The sequence below is a fragment of the Pelecanus crispus genome, chromosome 1 (assembly GCF_030463565.1).
Source record: "Pelecanus crispus isolate bPelCri1 chromosome 1, bPelCri1.pri, whole genome shotgun sequence".
Taxonomy (NCBI): domain Eukaryota; kingdom Metazoa; phylum Chordata; class Aves; order Pelecaniformes; family Pelecanidae; genus Pelecanus; species Pelecanus crispus.
In genome coordinates this window covers 154,404,717-154,427,180 of record NC_134643.1, presented here as the reverse complement: position 1 = coordinate 154,427,180, position 22,464 = coordinate 154,404,717, and the positions used below count along the sequence as shown (strand labels likewise).

The window sequence follows — 22,464 nt, the reverse complement described above, 5'->3', positions numbered from 1 at the left end:
CACTGGGTTCTCAGGGAGAAGATTGATAACTATTTCTTTGCCAGTAGCACAACAGACAACTCTGTGTTTTATTTGCTGCTGTGGGGAAGGGAAAGGGAAACTACCCAGAGGAATTTTAGGTGGGCAGGATGGAGTAGCCCAAACTGGAATTTGCCTGAGGCGTCAGTGTTAAGGTGCTGGTTTAAAATACTTCTTTTCTGAATGGGGTGTGAGTGGAGTGCTTATCCCCTCCTGAATCATAGCCTCTCCTGCTCTTCCTTCCTCTCCCTTTGCCAGATGTATGAAGGGGATGACCCAGGTGTTGCTTCCTGGCTAAAACATAAGGAATGTGTGGTATCCTTTCCTAAAAAATAGAGACATGCCCTGTAGCCCTTTTATTGTTTCTGAGGGATGTTTTTGCAGTGGTGTTGGGTGTACAACTCAGCTAAACACTTCTGCAAAGTTTCGTAACAGAGTTTAAAACTATAAAATGCAATTCCTCTGCAACTTCATATGTACACATGATAAGGAAAATCACTGACACCAGGATTTCATCCATGATATCATCAAGGAATTCATTTGAGGTGATACAGTGGTGAGCAGCCATGAACATCTTTGCAGGCTTTTTTTTTTCATAGCCAGGGTTCCTTTTAACAGAAGAGAGACCGTTGTTTTTACAATGTGTGTGTAACTGGATGCTGTTAGCATTATAGGCTTTTGGCCCAAGAAATGTAGGATATGTACTTTGACTAATGTAGGATATGGCTTTGAGTGATAGGATGTATCTAAGCCTCCTTCCATGCTTTACCATTCCACCCTCCTCCCGCTTTTGGGATGAAAAGTTAGATGCACGAAGCAAGGAAAGTAAATCCAGAGGAGATGTAACAAAAAACTGGGGGTAGATATTTTCAGCATGTACTGATTTTTAACTCATCATTGTCACTTCCCAAAAAAGTCTTTGAATCAGGGGTATTGACTGAATGGAAAACTACAAAGAAACTAAAATTACAGTTGCAAAGACAAGTATAAGCTTAGTAATATGCTGTAATAAGGAGGTTCTCAGGCTATCAACCTGTAAGTACCTTGTGGCATTTTTGAGAAGTACTATGTCTATTAGCAAACAAGCAACAGAAACCATCCCACACATTTATTCAAACAGGTTTTTTCCTCTCCTTCCCTCCAACTTAAAAAAAAAAAAAGGTGGGGCTGGGGGGAGCAGAGGAGAAGGAAGGATAAAAGTATATTTACTGGAGAGTTCCTGGGCAAGATATTCTCTAACCTGTGCTGATGTTGATGTGCTGTAACTTGAGATGGCAGAAAGGAAAACATGGAAACGTGGAAGATGCCAAAATCCAATTTCCTCTGCATGAATTAGGTAGTGGTTAGATAAGTTGCTGTTTCTGGTGCCCTTTGTCACACTTCAGCAACCACTTTGATGTAATGTGATTAAGCAAGACTGTAGTTTGAATAGTGGATAAACTGGTTTTTAATGCTAACATGTTTTGGGGGGGGGGTTAAACTTTTTTGATGTGTTAAGTTTTTGTTGCTGCTTTTTTCCCCGAAGCCACTGTAGTACTACAAGAACAACTCTTTTTCACTTGACATTTTTTCCCTAATAATTGTCTTTGTTAATTTTTGTGCATGATTTGGAAGCAAATAGCAGTGTATCAAAATGAAAGCAATAATCCACACATCATTAAAACTATTCCAGCTGTGTCAAATTAATGAAATTGCTGTAGATTTCTTTTGTTTGTTAGGCTTTCTTTTGCAAGAAGCTCATCTCAATATCTTTATTTTTTAAAAATGCATTTTTAGTGTCATCATGGTCTGTATAGTCTACATTCTGAAAACCAGAAACCTTTACTGCTGTTCCTGAGGTTCTGGGGTCATCCTGCTGAGCAGTGGGGTGTCAGGACTCAGAGAGGCTGTGGGATTAGGCCCACAGTCTGTGACACAAATTATATCATATCCACAGTCAAACAAATTAATATACAAGCTTGATGAGAGGATAAGGCTCGGAACAATGGATTACAAGGGGATTAATGGCAATTAAGTTAATTACCATAAAAAGCAACGTAAAGCTGAGGTGTTTGATAACTACAAATGCCATTTCTTGCAGATATATTTATGTGCCATACAATTTTACTGGAGCATATGGTAACTATTTTTTCTTTTTTAATAGGAAGGTCACTAAAATCTCTGGGATAGGTTTCTTGTATTTCTTATTTCATCTCTTTCGGGATGCAAGAATATCCATTGCATTCCTCAAATGTAGTGAGGATTGTCCAGAGCAGGACACGAGATTTAAAATCTTTAGTGCTGGTGTCAGTAAGGTTTCAAAAGTACGATACGCTTCTCCAGGCTCTACCTACCTCGATTTCTTTTCTTCATGTCTGACTGTGAACTGCCAATGAAGGATGGTTTTGCTTTATATGAAGGCAAAGCAGGTTTTTAACACTGATCTAAGCTGAACAGAAACTGTTTGAAGTATCTTGAGTTGTAAATGTCACTTCAGTCTGCATGAATTCCTTCAGAGAGGGAATCAGAGAACGCCGAAAACCTTGAGCAACAAGGAGGAAGTGACTAGAAAGAACCTCCTTTTATTGTATCTGCTTGGCAAACTGCAGGGTTTGGATTATCTCTGTGTGTCCCTCGTGACAGATGGTTGCCTAACCTGTTTTTAAGGATTTTCAGTAATGGAAATATCAGGATCCATACCGGTACTTCACTGTCGTATCATTGAAAAGTCTTTCTGAAATCTAACTTGAATCTTTTGTGCTGCTTTTTGAGTCTGTTACTTCTTGTCCTACCCAGTACTATTGAAGAGATCAGACGTTCTCTCTTTCTTTAGAGCAACCATTTGTGTAGCTGGAGGTTGGTATGCATCTCCTTTCTCTTTTCTTCTTTAAACTGCTCTGCCCTAGTTCAGCCAGGTTTTTTCTTACTGGTCCTGATTTTAGCCCTTTCTGGTTGCTTTTCTCTGGACATTCATCACTTATCCCATGCGGCTGCAGATGTGGGGTGGTGGGATACAGGATTGCCCCCGATACCTCGCTGGTGCTGATCAGGGCAGGAGCAGCGTGGCCGTCTCCGCAGCAACTCTGGGACTGCTGTGCTGCATCTTGGCTGTGCACTTCTGCAGCCCAGCGCGGTGCTCCTCTTCCTCCTGTGAGCCCAAGGCTGTTGGCTCGTGTTCCACTTGTGATCCCATGTAACCCCTAGGTCTCTTCTTTTTGCTGAGTGGCTGCTGATGGAGGTTGATCTCCATGATGCATTTGTGCAGCTTATAATGTACAGCTGAAAGTACTTGTAATGCTTTTTTTCCTCACCATCCCTTAAGTTTATAAATATCAATCTGAATCTGATCCTGTTCTTCTGCTCATTAGCCTCTACCAGCCTCACGTCGTGTGCAAGTTTAATAACAACAATCTCTTGATCCGTTGTGCAGATTGCTGGTAAAGATGTTGAACAGAAGCTAGTCCAGGACAGACCCCCAAGGAGGTCCTCTTGATACAGCCTTCCAATTTACTAGGGAGCCTTTGAGGGCTGCTTTTTGGGGTACTCTTTTTCAGCTGGCTTGGTACAACAGCTTTTCACTTCAACCCAGTTTTATTAGTTCCCATGTGAGGAAATATCAAGGCTTTCATAAAGTCTGGCTAAAATATCCATTGCATCTCCTCTGCCTACAAGTCCAGTGTTCCTGCTACGTAAGGGAATTATGTTGGGTTTACGTTTGTCCTGACAAGTCCATATTGGCTCTTCTCAAGTAACTTCTCCTGGCTTGCTTACGAGGAGCCTTTCTTGCCACGCGAATTTAACGGTTCTTCCAATAAACAAGACATCTCTCATTGGGTGTGTTATTTCCAAAATCTGTAACTTTCTGGAGTCTGAATAGCAAGAAGAGTCTAGTAATCGGTCTCTAAAAGCAAGAGGTCAACCAGCCTGTTTAGATTTTAGATAGGCAGTTAAGTGACTCAGCAGAGCTAAAATCTTGCCAAGTTGACTTCTGTTAGATTTAAAGCAGAGAAAAACATTTGACAGTGAGGACATAATTTTAAGTGTCCTGATACTTTTAGGCATTTTGTTAGTCTTGTGTGTTATTTCCTTTAATTTAAAACTCGTGGAAGGTAATGCAGGGGTCACACACAAGGAGTTATCGCAGTTCAGACTTGCCGTTCACTTTGAAGTGCTGGGGTTGGAGGCAGTCCAGGATCCCTTAACGTGCAAGTTGGGAACTGCACTTGGAAAGAATTGCTGAGTTTTCTGAAAAGTAGGGAACAAGGCAATTGCAGCTTCTCTCCTTCTATTCTTCTGATGCATGTGTAAACACTCGATAAACATTATTTTTACATAACAACAGCATTCCTTCTCTTTCTTAGGTACAGCTCAGTACACTGCATTTGGTTAAAAACCAAACCACCATGGAAATTGTTAAGCTAGAGAAGAAAATTTCAAACAGATTGGGCTGCAGGTAGAAAGGTTGTATTTCTGTTCAGCATTGGAGGTACTGTGAAACTCAAAATGGAAGCTGTGGGACCTGGGCCGGTCACTGCATCTTTAACATGTTTAAACAATTTCCTGCCTTGTTTTAGGAGCTAATTTCATTTGTGGGTTGTTTTTTTTTTTTTTCTCTGAGCTATAGGGTGTGGGTTTTTTTAACCAGCTCTAATTTTGTTTGGCTCTATTTATGAAGAGAAGCAATTGCTTTAAGCCCTAGAATTTGCCTGCCTAACAGGAAATATTTTCACGGTGTGCCACTTTCTAATAAAACCTCTTATTTGAGCCCACAGCGGTAGGTGCTGACAGCATTTCATCCCCATGCTACCATTTTTCTTTCCGGGATCCCTCCCACCAGCAGGCTGGCCCCTGTTTCGGCACTTGTCTCTGGGGCAGCTCTGGCTGCGGTGTGCTCTCTGCGGTGGCCCTGTGTCATGAGTCACGGGAGACAGGCAGTTCCAGGGATGTTGGGGTTGGCAGCCTTCCCCCGGTACAGGCTGAGGGGGCTGGACGCAGTGCTTGGTGATTACTTAGTTTCGGATACAGGAAATGTCATCCTTCAGCTTAAAAACCTGTGGCTTCTTGTCTGAAAGGCCCCACACCTGGAGCCTGCAGCCCCAAGAGATGCAGCAAAATCCTGAAAACTCAGAAACTGCAGGTTTTGGAGCATTAGAAACAGTCATCTCTTAAATAACAGACAGTCTCTGCCTCAACAGAGGTCCCACTCTTCTGTATAATGCCTCTTTTCGCATAAAGGTATAGAAATTTTTCAGCTGAGTAGATCCAGGGAGGGTCTTGCCTTCTCAGCACAATAGCAGGAGAGCACAGCTCTACCCGGACCTGACTGCAGATGCTATCAGCAGCATTCATCTGTGCTGTGCAGAAATGGAAAATATTTTAGTGGTGAGTTAACTAGGAGGCATATCCTGATCCAGCTTTGTCACAATAGCAGATCGCTGTGGGCACTTATCAGAGTTGCTCTCGCTGTGGAATTTTAACTCAGGAGCAACTTTTTGTCTTCCTTCACAAAGAGGGTTTCTCTTTCTTCTTTGTGAAAAAACAGGAGACTATTTGTCTGTTTTCCTTGGATAATCTTATTAAGGAAGATAATGCTTGAGAAGGAAACAGCAGCTGAACACTGGTGGAGCGCATTCTGTCTTTTCTGTTGGTCGCAGATACAGATCCACCCTTCTCAGGTCTCGGTTTGTTCTCTGTTGTCTTTCTCTGTTTCACATGGTTTTAGTTTTCTTTATGGAATAAACTGAAATTAAAAAACCCACACAATTGATTTACTTACTGAAGCAGAGGCTTCATCTGTCTCAACTTACTTTTAAACACCAGGGCTGGGATGGGGGGAAGGTGTCTGCAGAAGAGGAGAGTGAAGGAAGGAGCGGAGAGGGGATTTACAGCACCAAGGTACCACTCCCTGTTATGCTTCAGCCCACGCTTTAAATTCTTTCAATGGAACAAAGTCAAGCTTCCTCCCCCCACCCCCCCAAGGTGAATCATGTTTGGAAAAATTTACTTGTAGTAAAGAAAATGACAGAATTTAAGCCCTAATGTTTCTGGAGCTGCTGTTGGTAAGCTAATAGCCGTGGCCTGTTTATAATGTAATTGCAGAGCTCTCTAAATTAATGCAGACTTCTTCATTAAAAAGGAGGAGGAAGAAAAAAAACCAAAGCCAAGTCTGTATAACCATAGCTCAGTAATGAAAGCTTCATTTATTTAAACTTTTTCTCTCCACATAAATGTGGATGGGTGACTGGAAGGAAGCCAAGTCCAAACTGAATGTAGCTGGTGCTGTTACTCCCAACTGAGTCTGTAAGTGACCTGAAACCGTTCTGCGTTTTGCCACTGTTCTGAGGGCTCTGAGGCTGATACCTCTGCAAGTCAAGGATGCGATGATGTAAATGCCACCATCATTAACTCTTCCATTCCACTTTGGAAGTACTCATCGAGCAAATGCATTACTTCGGGTGCAGGTGCAAATCCCTGGGATGATGTTGGTAATGCTACTGGGAAGGGAAACAAGGAACATAGTTAATCTCCGTTGCTCAACATATGTTCATCAGATGAAAGATTTAGTTATCTCCTGGGCATTGAAACCTGTAACTCTTTGAGGCTGGAAAGTGGTACAGCACCCACAGAAAATGCATGGTTAAATAATAATGTAAAAAAATCCCAGCAAACCAGTTGATTTAAATCAGTGTCCTTTCCTTTCCTAGTGACTACAGTAGTTGCTTTTGATCTTATTGTTAAACAAGCAAGTGTTGATAATGATTCTTTTTTGTATTTCAAAGTAGGTCTTGTATCGATCTGTTCACATAGGCAGTGAAGATTGCTGTGCACGGTGCTTTTATTCTGTTTCCCTCGCTCTTGGTGAGGCTAACAAGAAAACGAACCTTGCGCTGGATGTCCTGGCTTTCGGGGTCTTGTGATTCGCTCTTACTGCTTTCTCTTAAGGGATCTTGAAGCCAGAGCGCAGAATGAATTCTTTCGGGCCTTCTTCAGATTGCCCAGGAAGGAGAAGCTGCATGAAGTTGTAGACTGTTCTCTCTGGACGCCATTTAGTCGCTGTCACACAGCGGGAAGGATGTATACTTCAGACAGTTATATCTGTTTTGCCAGCAAAGAAAATGGCTGCTGCAATGTTATCATCCCACTTAGAGAGGTAGAGTTGTTTGTTTGTTTCATTTCGGGTCTCTATTTGCCTTTTTCTGCCATAAGCATCCACTGTCACTTGACTTTGATGAAAAAGAGTAGGATGTCTGTGTGTATCGTGCCTACAGGATTGTTGTAAAGCTTGTTCTGGGACTCGTTAGGACATGAGTTCCTGAAAATCTGGGTGATTCAACATGATCCTCAAAGTGAAGTACGGACAGATAATGCAGCAGGACAGAGCACTGCAAAACCAGAGTCTGATCGGTCCAAGCCTTGGACAGTACTCCCCTCCCAGTTCCACAAACACATATGTCCAGCTTGATGTTGATGGAAACTTCAGCTTGGACCCATTCTAGCAATATAGAAGCATCCTTGCCTGGGATCAACACTTAGAAGTGTTGAAGTTCCCCCTCCGTAGACAAACTCTAGCAAACCTGTGGGGCAGAGAGAAAAAGGGGATGATCTGGAGGCAGTGACAAGCTGCCATATTTCCATGAAGTCAGAGACTTATTTAAATGGAACAAAGGATGCATGGGAAGGTGGTGGGAGTAGGAGAGGAGAAGGGAGCTGTCAGCAAACACCTGCCTGATCTGCTGTGGATACAAGGCTGTTATGATCTTTTAATTAAAGCTTTCCTTTCATCCTTGACTAATAACAGAGTAACATCAAAATATCCTAACTGTAGCAACTTATATTCCACTGTTACAGAAGTAGAAACCAATAAGAGAACAGTGTTGTATACTTAATCAGAAACAACAAAACAACTGTTTTCCCCTGTCCTCAGGAGTGTGAAAGTAAATTTCCTCCTCAATCCCCCAGAATTTGATCAAGCTGATCCTTTTCTAAGTCTTGTTTTAATCATCACTCCCCTTTCTCTCTTTCCCCTCAGTCCACTCTCCAGAAGTGGGCCTCAAAGTCATTTAAAAAAAGAAAAAAAAAGCAGCTGGGATACTTTTTGGTGCCTGCTTTGAGCTTCTAGAGAGACCATAGACCTCAGGTCATAGGATGTGTCTGATCAAGGAAAGCCAATATGAATAAGCATGTTTAAAGCATGTGTGTAAATGAATGCTTTGTTTGTACATTTTGGAACATGTAGAATATTTGAAGATGTTTCTGTGGATGTGGTGCATAACATGTTTTCTATAATATTTCTGGAAAAGGTAATCAGTATAGAGAAGATGGAGGACACAAGCCTTCTTCCTAATCCCATCATTGTTAGCATAAGGAGCAAGACGGCCTTTCAGTTCATTGAGCTGAAGGACCGGGATACTTTGGTGGAGAACCTGCTCCAGAGGCTAAAAGAAGTGAACTCCAGCAACCCAGTCCACTGTATCAACTTGCAAAATAAGAACGAGGTACTTAACTTCTGGGTTTTTTTGGATTATGAATTCAATATGTTTATCCATTGGTCCATTGTCCTGCCTTCTTCAGGGATCTGATCTTGGGCCAGTGCTGTCTGATGCGTTCTTTAATGACCTGCCTGACAGGATGGAGCGCACCCGCGGCACAGTTGTGATTGACACACTGTGGGGAGCAGTGGATATGCTGGGGGACAGGTCTGCCCTTCGCAGAGACCTCAACGATCTGGCGGAATGGGCTGATAGAGACCTTGTGAAGTTCAGCAAAGGCAAATGTGAAGCCTGGCAGAGTAACCCCATGCAGCAGGAGGGTCTGGGGGCTGGCTGGCTGGAGAGCAGCCATGTGGAAAAGGCAGGGGAGTCATGGTGGACAACAGGTTGAGCTTGTAAGTCAGCAGTGTGCTCTTACAGTCAAGAGGGCCAACAGCATATGGGGTTGTACTAGCAGGAGTGTAACCAGCAGGTCAAGGGATGTTACTATTCCCTTTTATTCAGCACTTCGGAGGCTGATCAGGAGTACTGTGTCCCGTTTTGACTCTACCCCACCATACAAGAAAAGCATTGACAAATTGAAGTAAGTCTAGTGGAGGGCCATCTTATGAGTGGCCCTCATGCTTTATGAGGAGAGGTTGAGGGAGCAGGCCTTGTTTCAGCCTGTCTTCCACTAGCTAACAGGGAGTTACAGAGAAGATGGAGCCAGACTCTTCTTGGAGGTGCCTACTAAAAGACGAGCAACAACCGTCACAAGTTGCAGCAAGGGAAAATCCGAACAGATAAAAAGAGAAAGATCTCCCCTCAAGGGTGGGCAGAGCTGGACCAGGCTGCCCAGAGAGGCTGTGGACTCCCGTTCCATGGAACTACTCAACTTGACTGGGCACAGCTCCCAGCAGCCTGGTCTGAGGAGCCCTGCTTTGAGCAGAGGATTGAAAAAGATGGTCCCCTCCAACCTAAATTCTTCTCTGATTCTGTTTTTCAAATCCTAACCAAAGTAGAAGATTGGTAGCTTGTCATCAAGGAAACGTAGAATTGACTAACAACTTCTGTTTTAAAGTAACAACCCCTTTTCTGATATACAAATGAATGATAATTTGAATAAAGTCTTGAGTAAGGCCTTTCCTCCTGAAAGGTGTGAAACATTTTGATGCAAAAGGGAAAGGCTAACCCAGCTCTGTGTCTTGAAGACAGCTGAGGATGTGGTTCTTAGCCTCTTCTCAGTCTTTGATTCTGTGTTGCAGAATAGTCCTCCCTTTGGATCCACGTGCCTGCTCAGGGACGGTGAGCCTGCGCATCTGGGAACAGAGGCTTCGCAAAGCAAGGCGAGAAGTGAATGTGGAAAGGAGAGCAGTTACTTGCTCAATGCAGAAGCACTAAGGTCGGACTTTCATCAGTCAGGAATGGCAGGCCTTGATTTTGGAAAGGTATATAAAATTTGGGGGAAGTTGTAAGAGGTTTTTTTAATTAAAAAAAAAAAAAGCTGGGATGACATTCAAACAGATACTCATTTTTAGTAAAATGAACTCTGTATTGACTGGAGAAGTTAGGTATGGGGTAACAGGTTTTCTATTTGCTTGAAGTTTTTTCTTCTCCTTCTCCCCCAGTTCTTTCTGGAGATTATTTATAATTTTTCTCCCTGTCTAATCAGTTCTGCTCTCCCCCGTGTGGTGAATTCCATATGCAAAATGTGGAAAGTTGTAGTCCTTAGAGCAGACTTCCCATATCCATTGGTAATGCAAATACCTTGCGGAATTTCTAATATGTAAAATGTTTCTGTTTACCAGTTCTCACGTGCACATGATTTGTTCTTTTAAAATATATCATTTTGTTCCCAGTCTAGGGAGCAAATCAAGGAGAGTCTGTGGGATGACCATTTTGTAGAATACGGCAGAACTGTGTGCATGTTTCGCACAGAGAAGATCAGAAAACTTGTTGCAATGGGAATCCCTGAATCCTTAAGAGGCAAACTCTGGCTGCTTTTCTCAGGTGAGCACTCTGAGAAATGCTGGCTGTAGCATCATCTGATTCTGACCATGGCAAAACATTTAGGCAAGAGATCTCCCAAGGGCAATTAAATGTCCTTTACATGGAGCTTATGATAGTGCTTACAGAATAGAGATGATCAGCTACCGAACTAATAAGTGCAAGGAAGTACCTAGGTAGATCTGTAAAAATTTTATCTCTGGATAATATGACATGATGTGCAGAAGAATTGAAATAACATCTGCTTCATCTGTGTAATTTAAAATTAACGTCGTGTTTTCATAAAATAATGTTCGTCTTCAAGCAACAATTAGATTGTAGCATAAATATTGATTTAACTCTAGACAAATCAAATTATTGCAAAATAATGGCATCTTGAAGTAAGCAGTCCTACTTCTGCTTCTTGTTGGATGTTGGCAGGGTAATAGAAACCGGAGATGGAAAAAACAACTTGTTTCATCCACAGATCTGGCAGAGCCAGAATGTGCTTACAATATGATCTCAAGTTTAGTCCTTAATACAGTACATGACATGTTCAAACATTTGTAAAAAGCATTCCTTCATGTGGCGTTTTTCCTTCTTGGAGCGTGTGAACAGCATTGAGTACATTTCTCCCAGTAATACTTTCTGCTGGGGAAGTTTTCTGCTCAATGTCAACATTAAGGTGTTTTGAATGATGTTGCATCACAGAAGCTTTGCTAATATTGATTTTGTTTTCAAGACATGTATTCTGCTAGGACTTTATTTCTTTCAGGTCTGGAGATTTCATTAAATTCACAGACCTTGGGGAAAACCATCTTGCTTACATTATTTTGAGCAGCAATATCCACAACACTTAAGTTTAGCGTCATCCTAATCCACTTCCGTGTTCCTCTTTCTCTCTCCCTGCTGCCTTCAGACGCTGTGACAGATCTCGCCTCGCATCCCGGTTACTACGTGCATTTGGTGGAGGCGTCCATGGGCAAGTGCTGTATGGCGACGGAGGAGATCGAGCGTGACCTCCACCGCTCGCTGCCCGAGCACCCCGCCTTCCAGAGCGAGACGGGGATAGCAGCCCTGAGAAGGGTGCTCACGGCATATGCGCACAGGAACCCCAAAATAGGATACTGCCAGGTGAAAAACTCCCAGCAGAGTAACGCCGGCTTTTTCCTCTTTCTGCTCTCCCAGTTTTATCAGTCTCTTGGGAGTATTTTTAACAGTGGTTTTGATAAATAATGTCTTTTTAGTTATGAAAAATGCATAATTCTAGACATTAAATGTCATTTACTCTGGAAAACAAGTGCATAGGCTGGTACCCTGGCTTAACAGAAGTCTTCCCTCAGCATTTTGCGAGTTGTGTTTAGAGTTAAAGGAGGGAAAAAAACGTTTCTAATGCTTCTGTTTGAAAGTGCGTTTTTTACCCAATACTTGGAGATAGTGCAAAGTAAACTGGCCTGCACAGATGAGATTCACATAGAGCACTGGGACATAGGTTTAATGAACTAAAGTTCTCCTTTCTTCCAAAACTGATGACAAATTATGAAGTACTTTACCCCGCTGGCCAGCTAAAATGATAACTTTACCTTCCGTGCAGCTCCCTAAATGCTGATTAACATCAGACCAGTTCCAGATCCCTTATCTTCTTTTGAAATACAAATATGGGGAGGCAGGGAAAGCAGCCCCAAAACATCTTGCACTATCAGTTACCTAGTTTGCATTTGGGCAAATCCAGTACTGTGCTTTTCTCCATTGATTCCTATTGCTCTTAAGAAAAGCAGTTTGAAAAACTCGTTATGCCTTTGGGTTGCAATTATGTATTCACTGTCTGTTACCTTTCTCTTGCTGGTTTTTTTTTTAGTTGTTTATGTCATGTTAGGCTAGTTTTCTTTCTTTAAAAATACCCACAGTTTAGCTTTTTTCAGGATTTGCTCTCACTAACGAATCACATTTTCTTCTTTGCCTTTGTAAGTCTATGAATATTTTGACCTCCGTGTTGCTGTTGTATGCCAAAGAGGAAGAAGCCTTTTGGCTGCTGGTTGCTGTGTGTGAGCGAATGCTGCCGGATTACTTCAACCGCCGAGTGATAGGTGAGCTCGTGCCTCTCTTGCTAACTGGGAAGGGGCAGCCAAATGGCACTGGGGTGAGTAAAATGCTCAAGGTCTTCTGAGGTCCAGACCCCCCAGGTGAGGTGGTCCATCGACTTGTGTGGTGTGCAGGGGCAGCAGCGGTGGCTGCTCAGATTCCAGCTAAGGTTGGTTTTGATTCGAAGGGTTTGAACTGCAAGACCTACAAATATATGCTCAACTTTACAGTTTGTCTTTTTCTTCGTGTTGGTCAGAAGGCAGTGACGCTTTTGCCTGTTAGGTAAAAACAGAAGAGCTTGCATGTCTTGGTTAGGAGTGTTCAGTATTAGAGACTCGAGCTGTTTAAGGTGAACTAGGAAAGGTCTGCTAGGGTAGCTATTTCTGATCTGATGGTCTGCATTGCCTGGCTGCCGGAGTAATGTTTCAGGCTTGCACCTGAACCGGCCGTTGGTAACGAGGGCTGGTACAAAACCCTCTGAATGTGAGAGGCTGCTGCATTGAGAAATAAGCCCAGTCCCTCTGCAGTGCGTGCCTGTGCTGTGTCTCCTGTTCTTTGCAATGCAACTATTTTTAAGACTGTTGTGAAAACGCCTGCCTAACACAGAAAAGAGGGGCTGAGCAGCTTGACACAGTAATTGCAGGTATGCATACAAGAAAAAGTATTTGTTCTTTGCAGTCGCTTCACTTCCTCCTCTTACAGAGATGTTTGATAGCTTTTCCCTCTTCAATGCTAACTTTACTCTGTAGTTACAGTGTGTGCTGTTACACCATCACCATAGCAAAGGTAGGGGTCAGGGTCACTTGTGAGGAGGTGGGGATAGGAGGAAATCCCTGGCGGTAGTGGTTCTGGGAGCTAGAAATGGTGCGGGCACTCGTGTACTGCCTGGGGAGCAGGAGGAGATGTCTGAGAAGATTTCTTATCTTTTGCTTGGAGGATGGGATTGTCATACCTCCCTCCTGACACTGTGCTGCTGCAGTTATTGTCTTGTCACTGAACTGGCAGGTAAGGTAAATTAAAGCAGAGTTATTGCAAAGTTTGCTGGATGCTTAGGATGTTTTGTGGTGCTTTGAATGCCATTGGTATTTTCAACTAGTGGATTGGGTGCTGTAACTGTCCCACTTGTCAGAACTTTGGTTCTTGTCTCCAAACGTGACTTTAATCTGCCATCTCAATGACTTACTCCCACATTTGTCTGTCTCTTTCCTTGATTAAAAAAGAAACACAACTTTATCTGTCCTTGGGCATTTCTAGATATCATCAGCCTAGGGCCCGCACCACAGTGCAGCGTGGTTGCTTCACTGAGCAGTTACTTCTGCAGCTTTGATTTACCCTAGACCTTAGTGTGACCAAATCGGTGCTACTGATTTTCTCCACCCTGCTCCTCCTCTGGTTCCTGTTGCTTGAGTTAGTGTTCTTGGCTTCACATTTCAGTTGACCTTCTTTTTTGATTTGCAACCAGCTCTTGTCTAAACTTTGTATTGTTTCTTCCTGCATAACACTTCCAAGACCCAACTTTTCTCTGTTGTCCACACTGCCAACACTGTTGTCCAAATTTTGATCTCTCTATAACTTTGGTGACCTGACCTTGGTACCCATCACTGTGCTTTTCCTCTTCAGTGTCAGCCACTAATCTCTACAGTAAAAAAAGCTACTGAATTAATGACTTTGCTTATAACAGGCCTTCTTAGCTCCATCTTCTCTTGGACCTTTTCTTTATGACATTCAAAATCTTTTATGTATTTATTTCTTTATAATTTTTGCTTTCAAAATGTAGGCAGTTCAGTCCTATTCAACGTTTTTATTTTTATCACATGACCATGTCCCTCCTTCAGCCTTGCCAGCTATGATCGCTCTGTCTTTTAACAAGCCTTTTCATCATTTCACTGCTTACAAATGGGAAAAGCCTGCAGGCAGGGCTGGCACCTATTATCTCCTACTTCAGGAAGTCCCTCTGTTCTTCTCCCTTCTGCAATGCATAGAGAAAATTATAAGCAGATAGCTGGAAGATAGAAACAAGTTGTACTTGGGTCAGGAGTGGTGGGTCATGTACATCCTATTCTCAGGTTAGCGTGACTTTTCCATCCTCTCCAGCAGACCATCTCACCCCACTTCATCTGTTAGACTGTCATCATCTTGCTATTACAATTCTTGAAACAGTGAAAACCTCACTTTATTTCTCTGATTTGCCTTTTCAGTCTTGGAGGTGTCATGTAGTTTGCATCTTGGGTCATCATTTTTTAAATGGTTGCCCTGGTATTCCCCTACCTCATTATGGTTTCGTGCTATAATAAATTAGAGATTCAGTTGCTCGGGTATCATGGTTTCTGGGAGCCTAATGAAAACGTGGCCATAAAAGTAACTTTGAATACACCTGGCTTGACTTTTGTCTACAGTGTCAACACTTAATGATAATATGATCTGCAAAAGATCTGGGTAGCATTGCACATTCCTTTTAAACCTCTGCTTTTGCTTGTCTCTCCTGTGCTGCCTCTGAGCCTGGAATGATCTTTTTATATGTGTCTGCCTATCTGTCTCTGGCTTCCTTCAAATACCCCTAAAACCAGCTCTATTTTTTTTTTTTTTTCTATGTTAACTATGGCTATGAAATTGTTTGTATTAAGCTTGTTAAACAACCAGACAAAAACCTGCGCTCTGTTGAGTAACCCCAGTCCGTTTTTGCCTCTGTTTTCTTTACCATTCTTATTTGTGATCATCTGATGTGAGAAGGCTATCTCTTCAAAGCAAAGCACCATGCTTGATGTGCTTCTCAAAAGCTCTTTGCATGTCCCTGGGCACTTACTTTTGATTTGTGGTGGTGTAATGTTTGTTCAGCCACCAGCAGAAGCTCTTTGCGGCTTGATGTGAAAAGTTCTAAAGACAGAGAAATGTCGTATCTGGTTTTTTGTGATTTGGATGCAAAGCCAAAAGACGCTGGCAGTCTGCCACAAATTGTCCAGGTTATATTCTGCTTGTGGACAACAGAAGTTTTGAGTGCTAAGGGTATATGTGTCTCAGGAATTTCATAGCAATTAAAGTTGTCTCGTCATATTACCAGAATATGGACTATGAGAAAGAAATAACTTGAAAGACAAAATAATTGAAAAGGTGACTGCATTTTATATTCAGGAACATTTTTAACTTCTACTGTCTTCAGTTAAAGCTCTTAATGTGGCAGACCTGGTTTGTAGACACAGGCCACTTCAATGATATGAAACTATATTGATTCTACAGTATCTATTGACAAAGCAGGACTGAGCTAGTAGCTAAAACAGAAGGAACAGAGCCCAGATCTGCTCCTTTTGGAATGACTGGTTGGGACAGTTAGGAAAGGTTATATCTGGACATTGCAGAAATCTTTTGTTCTCTCTCTCTCTCTCTCTCTGTATATAATTATGCATGCAAGTATGTATTTATATCTGCATGTCTGTTTATGTGTAAATATTTTTCTTCCTGCTTATTGTGTGTAGCCATATCTGGATTCCCATCTTAAATTTTCTCACTTAGAACGAAAGCTCTACTGCCTGCTTGCTTGAGTACCTACACTGGAGAGGAATGTGTACTGTCTTATTTTCATTGCATAGATCCCAAGTCAAACAGTAAAATGCTTTAAGATTGCTTTCACTAGCACTTAACTATTATGTGCTCTTTTAGCCGAAAACAACAGCTGCTGCTATTACTGTTTCATTGCACTCTAAAGGCCCTTAGCAGAATCAACATGGTCTTTTTACAGAAAGTTGTACAGTAAGGATTACGGACATGAAGATTGGGGCTGCGATCACAGCAGGAGGATAATGGGATTTTTATTGTAGATGCGTGCATATCTTGTCAGTTTAAATTTTAAGAAAGTCTTGCAGTTGATAGTTGACAGCGATCATTAAAGAATTTCTTTTCCTGTGTCAGTCCTGGCTAATACTGTTTCTTTATGACTTGCAGGTGCTCAGGTAGACCAGTCAGTGTTCGAAGAGCTTATAAAAGAGCAACTTCCAGAGCTGGCTGAACACATGAAGGATCTGACAACCTTAGCTTCCATCTCTCTGTCGTGGTTCCTTACCCTTTTCCTGAGCATCATGCCTCTGGAAAGTGCTGTGAATGTTGTGGACTGCTTCTTCTATGACGGGATCAAAGCCATTTTCCAGCTGGGCTTGGCCATACTGGAAGCCAACGCCGTGGATCTGTGTAACAGCAAGGATGACGGGCAGGCCCTGATGATCCTGAGCAGGTATGGCCACGCAGGAGTGCTCCTTCCATCACGGACCATAAAACAAAGGCATTTGGGTGCTGTTGTGATATCGACAGTGCTCTGTAGGCACCAGTGGGACCCTCCGTGTTACCTTGCTGCTGCTGCTTTCGCAGTGTCTGGCTTAAACAATGGGCTTTGTACATCAGACGAGTGCATCAGATGTCCTGTGAAATTTCCTGGCAGCGCCGAGACATGCATCAACTGCGTCAAAGTGCAATATTTACTGCTGCTCTTTGTGCCTTCCCTAGACTGACAGGCTTCCTGCTCCAGACTTCAAGGAGACAGAAGTTTTCTTCCTTGGGCAGCATTTAGTCATTTGGCTGGCTTGCCGTTCCTCAGATGAGTAATTGTGAAGGCATTTTTAAAAAACCTAGCAGTCCCAAAACCAGTTTATTTCTAAGTCTGAGCCATAAGACTTGTTTGCTGAATTATACTGAGAAAAGCACAGTGCTGAGTAATCTGTGTTGCTTATGTTTCTTCCCTTCAGGTTTTTAGAGCATGTCAAAAACGAGGAAAGCCCTCTGCCACCTATTGGTAATCACCACGCGTTCTTCAGCGACGACCAGGAAGCATCTCCAGTGACTGAAATAGCTAACCTGATTCATGACTCCTATGAGGTAAAACACAGCTCCGTGTCTACTGGTCAGTTAAGTTACAGTTTTTAAAGAGAAAAGGTTAAATTTAAACACGAATGTTTTGAAAGTTAATACATATCATTACAGATTTGTCAAATAAGTGCTCGAATGCACAATGCTAGGTGTAGTATAAATACCTACACAGATCAATTAAAGACTGGGTATGCTTCTTCTTCAAGGACTCACAATACTTTAAAAATTGTATTTCCAGTAAATGAGAAATACAAATACGATAAAATACTATAAACATAATAAACTTCTGTTCCTCCCTTGCAGAAATTTGGAGACCACTCTGTAGCACAGATAGAGCACATGCGCTACAAGCACCGAATCCGTGTCCTGCAAAGCCACGAAGACACAACCAAGCAAAATGTGGTGAGTAGGGTATTGTTTCAACTGAGGTGGCTTAACACCTCCTCTCTGGAGGCAGACAGCTTTCATTTTTTTTTAAAGGCACCACCAGATCTTGAAAACAGGAAGAATCATTACTAATGCTGGAAAAAGCTCTTTCTTGGGATGCTGATGGGTTTGGTTTTTCTTTTGTGGCCACGTGCATTATTTTCTAGGGTGGCTTTAACATTCAGAACAACTGCAGGACTGTCCAGCCCAGCACCTTATCTCTGACCATGGCCCTAGGCAGATGCCCCGGGGAAGAGTGTAAGAAGAGAGCAAGCGTGATGTGATGCTTCCCCAGCCTCCTGTGACCTGTAGCTTAGGGACTTCCTGTCTTTGTTTCCAATAGCCCTTGAGGGAGTTCTCTTTTCACAGATCTGTCCAACCGGTGAACCTGAAGAAGGGTGAAAAATGGCAAAGATTTTTCAGTACTGCGGTTTTCAGCTGTACCACATAAATGCAGTCCCTGCGGACCTCATGGGCCTGCCCATGTCAGTGATGACAGGAGAAAAGATTGTCACTAACACGTTTTTCTTTCTTTTTAAGCTCCGAGTTGTCATCCCAGATGTTTCGATTCTTCCTGAAGATTTAGAGGAATTGTATGACTTGTTCAAGGTTGGTCTCCCTGAGAAGTAGGGGATGCACCTATTTGAGGCTTCTGGGTGTAACTTCCAGCTCTGCAGTGCCGCCTCAGACCTCGTGTCCTCTGCGGGGGCGGTACTATTCCGATGGGATCTTGTCATTTTGTCCTTCCTGTGGTTGCCCAGTTGCTAAAGAGGAATAGTGATGAACTGACCCTTCAAAGGAGAATTGCTTCAGAGTTTCCTTTCTAACTTGCTGCTTGGAAATGGTCCATGAGAAATTAAGTTCTGGTAACTTTCACATGCAGAATAGAATCATAGAATGCTTTGGGTTGGAAGGGACCTTTAGAGGCCATCCAGCCCAACCCCCCTGCAGGGAGCAGGGACAGCTTTAACCAGATCAGGGTGCTCAGAGCCCCATCCAACCTGACCTTGAATGTTCCTAGGGATGGGGCCTCCCCTACCTCTCTGGGCGACCTGTTCCAGTGCTTCACCACCCTCATTGTAAAAAATTTCTTCCTTATATCCAGTCTAAATCTACCCCCCTTTAGTTTAAAACCATTACTCCTTGTCCTGTCACAACAGGCCTTGCTAAAAAGATTGTCCCCATCCTTCCTGTAGGCCCCCTTTAAGTACTGAAAGGCTGCAATAAGGTCTCCTCGCAGCCTTCTCTTCTCCAGGCTGAACAACCCCAACTCTCTCAGCCTGTCCTCGTAGGAGAGGTGCTGTTTTAATAATAAATTAAATAATACATAGCTCTGCTCACCAGGAGGAGCTCTGCAGTACTTTTAAGTCCTGCTCTCTTAATGCTCTTTAAAGGCAGACTCTGTTTTCCATGGGGGAAAAAATCCCCACAAACTGGTGTCCTTGCTATTTCTTCCCAATTTTCTAGTACTTTTAATTTTGGTTTTTTTTAGAAGTAAAAGCAGTTGCTACTTCAGTTCCTTTCTGTCAAGCTGATGTTTGAAAGAATTATTATAAAAGTTATTTGGAGACAGGGACATCTAAGCTTATACAACTGTACTTGATTTAGAGGTCCAAGCATGTAATTACCGCCCTTAATGGACCATTTCTTTTGTGTATTGTTCATAGCCACAAATGCTAGGTACTGAGAATATGACTGTGGTTTGTTCTTAGTGTTACGTAGCTTTGTGGCTAAGAGCAGTGTATCCTCCCTCCATTAGTGGCTCTTAAGACGATGTTGCTGGGGCTTGCTCTTCGGTGCTTCCCTCCTCCTCCTTGCTGCTCTGTTTCTGAGCTTTGACTGGCTTGCACTCCTCCCTTTCCTCATTTCATTTCGTGGTGGTGGTTCCTTTTTCATTAGCTCTCTTGCTCCCCCGGGACAGCTTGTTTTGTTAGGACTCTCTGTTTTGCATCAGCCTGTCCCTAGGGAAGACTAATAGGTACGGTATCCAAACGGAGAGGTCTGAGAGAGAACAAATGAGCAGGTCAAGCCTGTATAACACTTACCCTGAATTTTCTCTGACCCTCTGTCCCTTTGGACGGTTAGAGACATCCTGGGCCAGATGTGGCTCGTAGAGTGTCAGTAGCCTGCAGCGAATTTCTTCCAAGAGCCTGTCCAGTCTCCCTTCAAATTTATTAATTATCTGTTGGAAATCATGAGAGCGCTTGGCTGCTCTAATTAAAGATTCATACTTTGCTTTTTCTCACAGGAATGGTCTTGGTATCGTTAAAACACCTTGCACAAAGAGAATTTTGAGCATTTCCAGCATACTTTGATGTGAATGCCTTTTTCTGCCGATTGCGCTCTCTCTGATACCGCACACCACAATCCCCCCTCTCCTGCCTCTGATTTCTCCTAGAGGGAACATTTAATAAGGTGTTACTGGGACACGACAAGTCCGGTCGTCGAGCGACACGACCCCAGCAGACCGTACGCCGAGCAGTACCGCATCGATGCCCAGCAGTTTGCTAACCTGTACAGGCTGGTCTCGCCCTGGACCTGTGGGGAGCACACCGATGTCCTCGCCCAAAGGACCTTCCGGCTCCTGGATGAGAACATGGACCGGCTGATTGAATTCAAGGGGCTCGCCAGCTGCTTAGGTATTGGCTCCCCCGGGGGGTGGAAGGTGGGCAGAGGTGGGGGGCGGCAGGCGGGTGAGACATGGATGTTAAAATGCCATACAGCTGGCAGGGGAGGATGAGGGCAGATGGTTTTCTTGGGCTTGTAATTAGCCTAACCAGTGACCTTTACTGATTTTTTACGTTCAAATCACCCAAAGTCGATTAGATTTAAAAGACGGCCTAAGGACGTGATTGCATATTGTATTAAAATACTTGATTTCTTGGACAATAGTAATTTTGTTGAAAATATTTAAGAACTCAAATTATACTTGGGTCTGCTAGGAAATCCTCTCTACTGGATTGTTGCTTTCAGTGTACCTTTGGAAACCTCAGCATACCTCTTTGTAACTGCTTCTCACACAACTGACTGCTGCATGCCTTGTATGTTGACAACAAGCAGAACAAAAACCAATCTGGCCAGCAGGGACTGAGAGCTGTGCTAGGGTTGGTCTTGAGGCCCACCAGCTGTTCTGATGAGATGAGGCTGCCCATCCCAAAATCTGGCTGAAGAGTAAAATCAGTAAATCAGTATTCTCGCTCCTTAAGCTTTCTAGAACTTTTTTATGTGAAGCAAGCCAACCCGTATTATATTGTTAGAGGATTTTGATTCTTAGAGGGATACAACTTTAAAAATTAAAAAGTTCTTCACAGTATTTCAGTGCATTTGAAAGTTTAGAATGTCATTTCTACTGGTCATTGAAGATACGAATTATATTACATGTGAAGTAGTTACCTCTTTTGGGCTTATGCTGCAGAACAGCAGTAAGGGCTGAAGGGGAGAAATATTAACAACGTGAAGGCCCCAAAGGGAGTTTTCCGTCTCTCCGCCCCTCACAGTCCTGTTAATCTGTGGCAGCAAACAGCCTTTGCTAGATTCCCTGCCATTCTCTGTGATATTTTTAAACGATTCTGAAGCTCCGTAGGGTTAGGTACTCCCAGTCTCTTTTACAAGAACAAAGACCAGACCAGATGGCTCTCACCTGCTGTTCCTCATTGACAGGCAGAACTTAAAATATTTCAGTATAATATACTGGCCATATGTTTTCATGTATTGTCCATGCAAACAATTATCTTTTGTGCACAGAGATGCCCGATTTATTTTAAACTGTGGAAGTAAATGCTCTGGTCCACTTCCTTCTTGCTCTTTTTTTTTTTTTTTGCAGATGTTATGTATAATGGAGAAATGAATGAAAAGATAAAGTTACTATATAAGCTGCATATCCCACCTGGTAAGAAATTTGAAAGGGATTGAATACCTCAGTTTGCCTCAAAACTCTTGCTTAAGGCTTTTGGGAAAAGGCTGCTTAATGAAGAGCCCTATCTTGCTTCCTTCAGCTGGGAGCATATAGGATTTGCATTTGTAGTTACACTCACTGCATTTTAAAATTTACTCCCGTCAAAACCTTTTTGGGTGAAATTTCTAGATCTACAGTGTCAAGGCTCACGTCTGCTGCATTCAGAGATCTTTTGCAGCCAATTACATGGTTTCTTCTAGACAAAATATTGAACTGGAATAACATTTCTGGATGGCTGGTACTCTCATGTACAGCAGAAATCTCCTTATCGCATTTTGATCCAGTTCTGATTAAGTGACAAAATTCTGTGGTAGTTTCTCTGTGCAGTGTTTTTAATTAACTGTGCCATTCTTGGCAATCTTCCAACTCTTGCACTGCAGCACCAGTCTTACTTACATTAACATAATTTTACAGTATGATTTAATGAAGTACTGTTTAAAAACATCTTTGCCCAATTATTTTGCTTTCTTCAAACATGTAAATTTTAAAAGCATAAATAACCATTATGCAACATTGGAAGGATTAATCATTACATTCTTCACTTTTTTGGCTAGCTCTCACAGAAAATGAACGAGACAGCCAGTCACCATTAAAGAATCCTTTGCTGTCAACTTCAAGACCACTAGTCATTGGAAAAGCGAATGGTATGTCCAGAATGGTTCTGTAATGCATGTGCACATGAGATAACCAACTCCATTA

At 42.7% G+C, this 22,464-nt stretch overlaps 1 protein-coding gene across 1 annotated transcript in view; it reads left to right on the top strand.

Annotated features, from left to right (window-relative positions):
* TBC1D8 (TBC1 domain family member 8) overlaps positions 1–22,464 on the top strand; it is a 51,806-nt gene that overhangs the window by 27,365 nt on the left and 1,977 nt on the right. Inside the window, exons 6-18 of the mRNA XM_075708629.1 lie at positions 6,940–7,147; positions 8,298–8,492; positions 9,731–9,913; positions 10,325–10,475; positions 11,371–11,585; positions 12,421–12,538; positions 16,470–16,755; positions 17,264–17,393; positions 17,688–17,786; positions 18,351–18,419; positions 20,209–20,449; positions 21,634–21,699; positions 22,320–22,409. Coding sequence (XP_075564744.1) covers positions 6,940–7,147; positions 8,298–8,492; positions 9,731–9,913; positions 10,325–10,475; positions 11,371–11,585; positions 12,421–12,538; positions 16,470–16,755; positions 17,264–17,393; positions 17,688–17,786; positions 18,351–18,419; positions 20,209–20,449; positions 21,634–21,699; positions 22,320–22,409 — 2,051 coding nt within the window. The remainder of the gene's footprint in view (positions 1–6,939; positions 7,148–8,297; positions 8,493–9,730; positions 9,914–10,324; positions 10,476–11,370; positions 11,586–12,420; positions 12,539–16,469; positions 16,756–17,263; positions 17,394–17,687; positions 17,787–18,350; positions 18,420–20,208; positions 20,450–21,633; positions 21,700–22,319; positions 22,410–22,464) is intronic.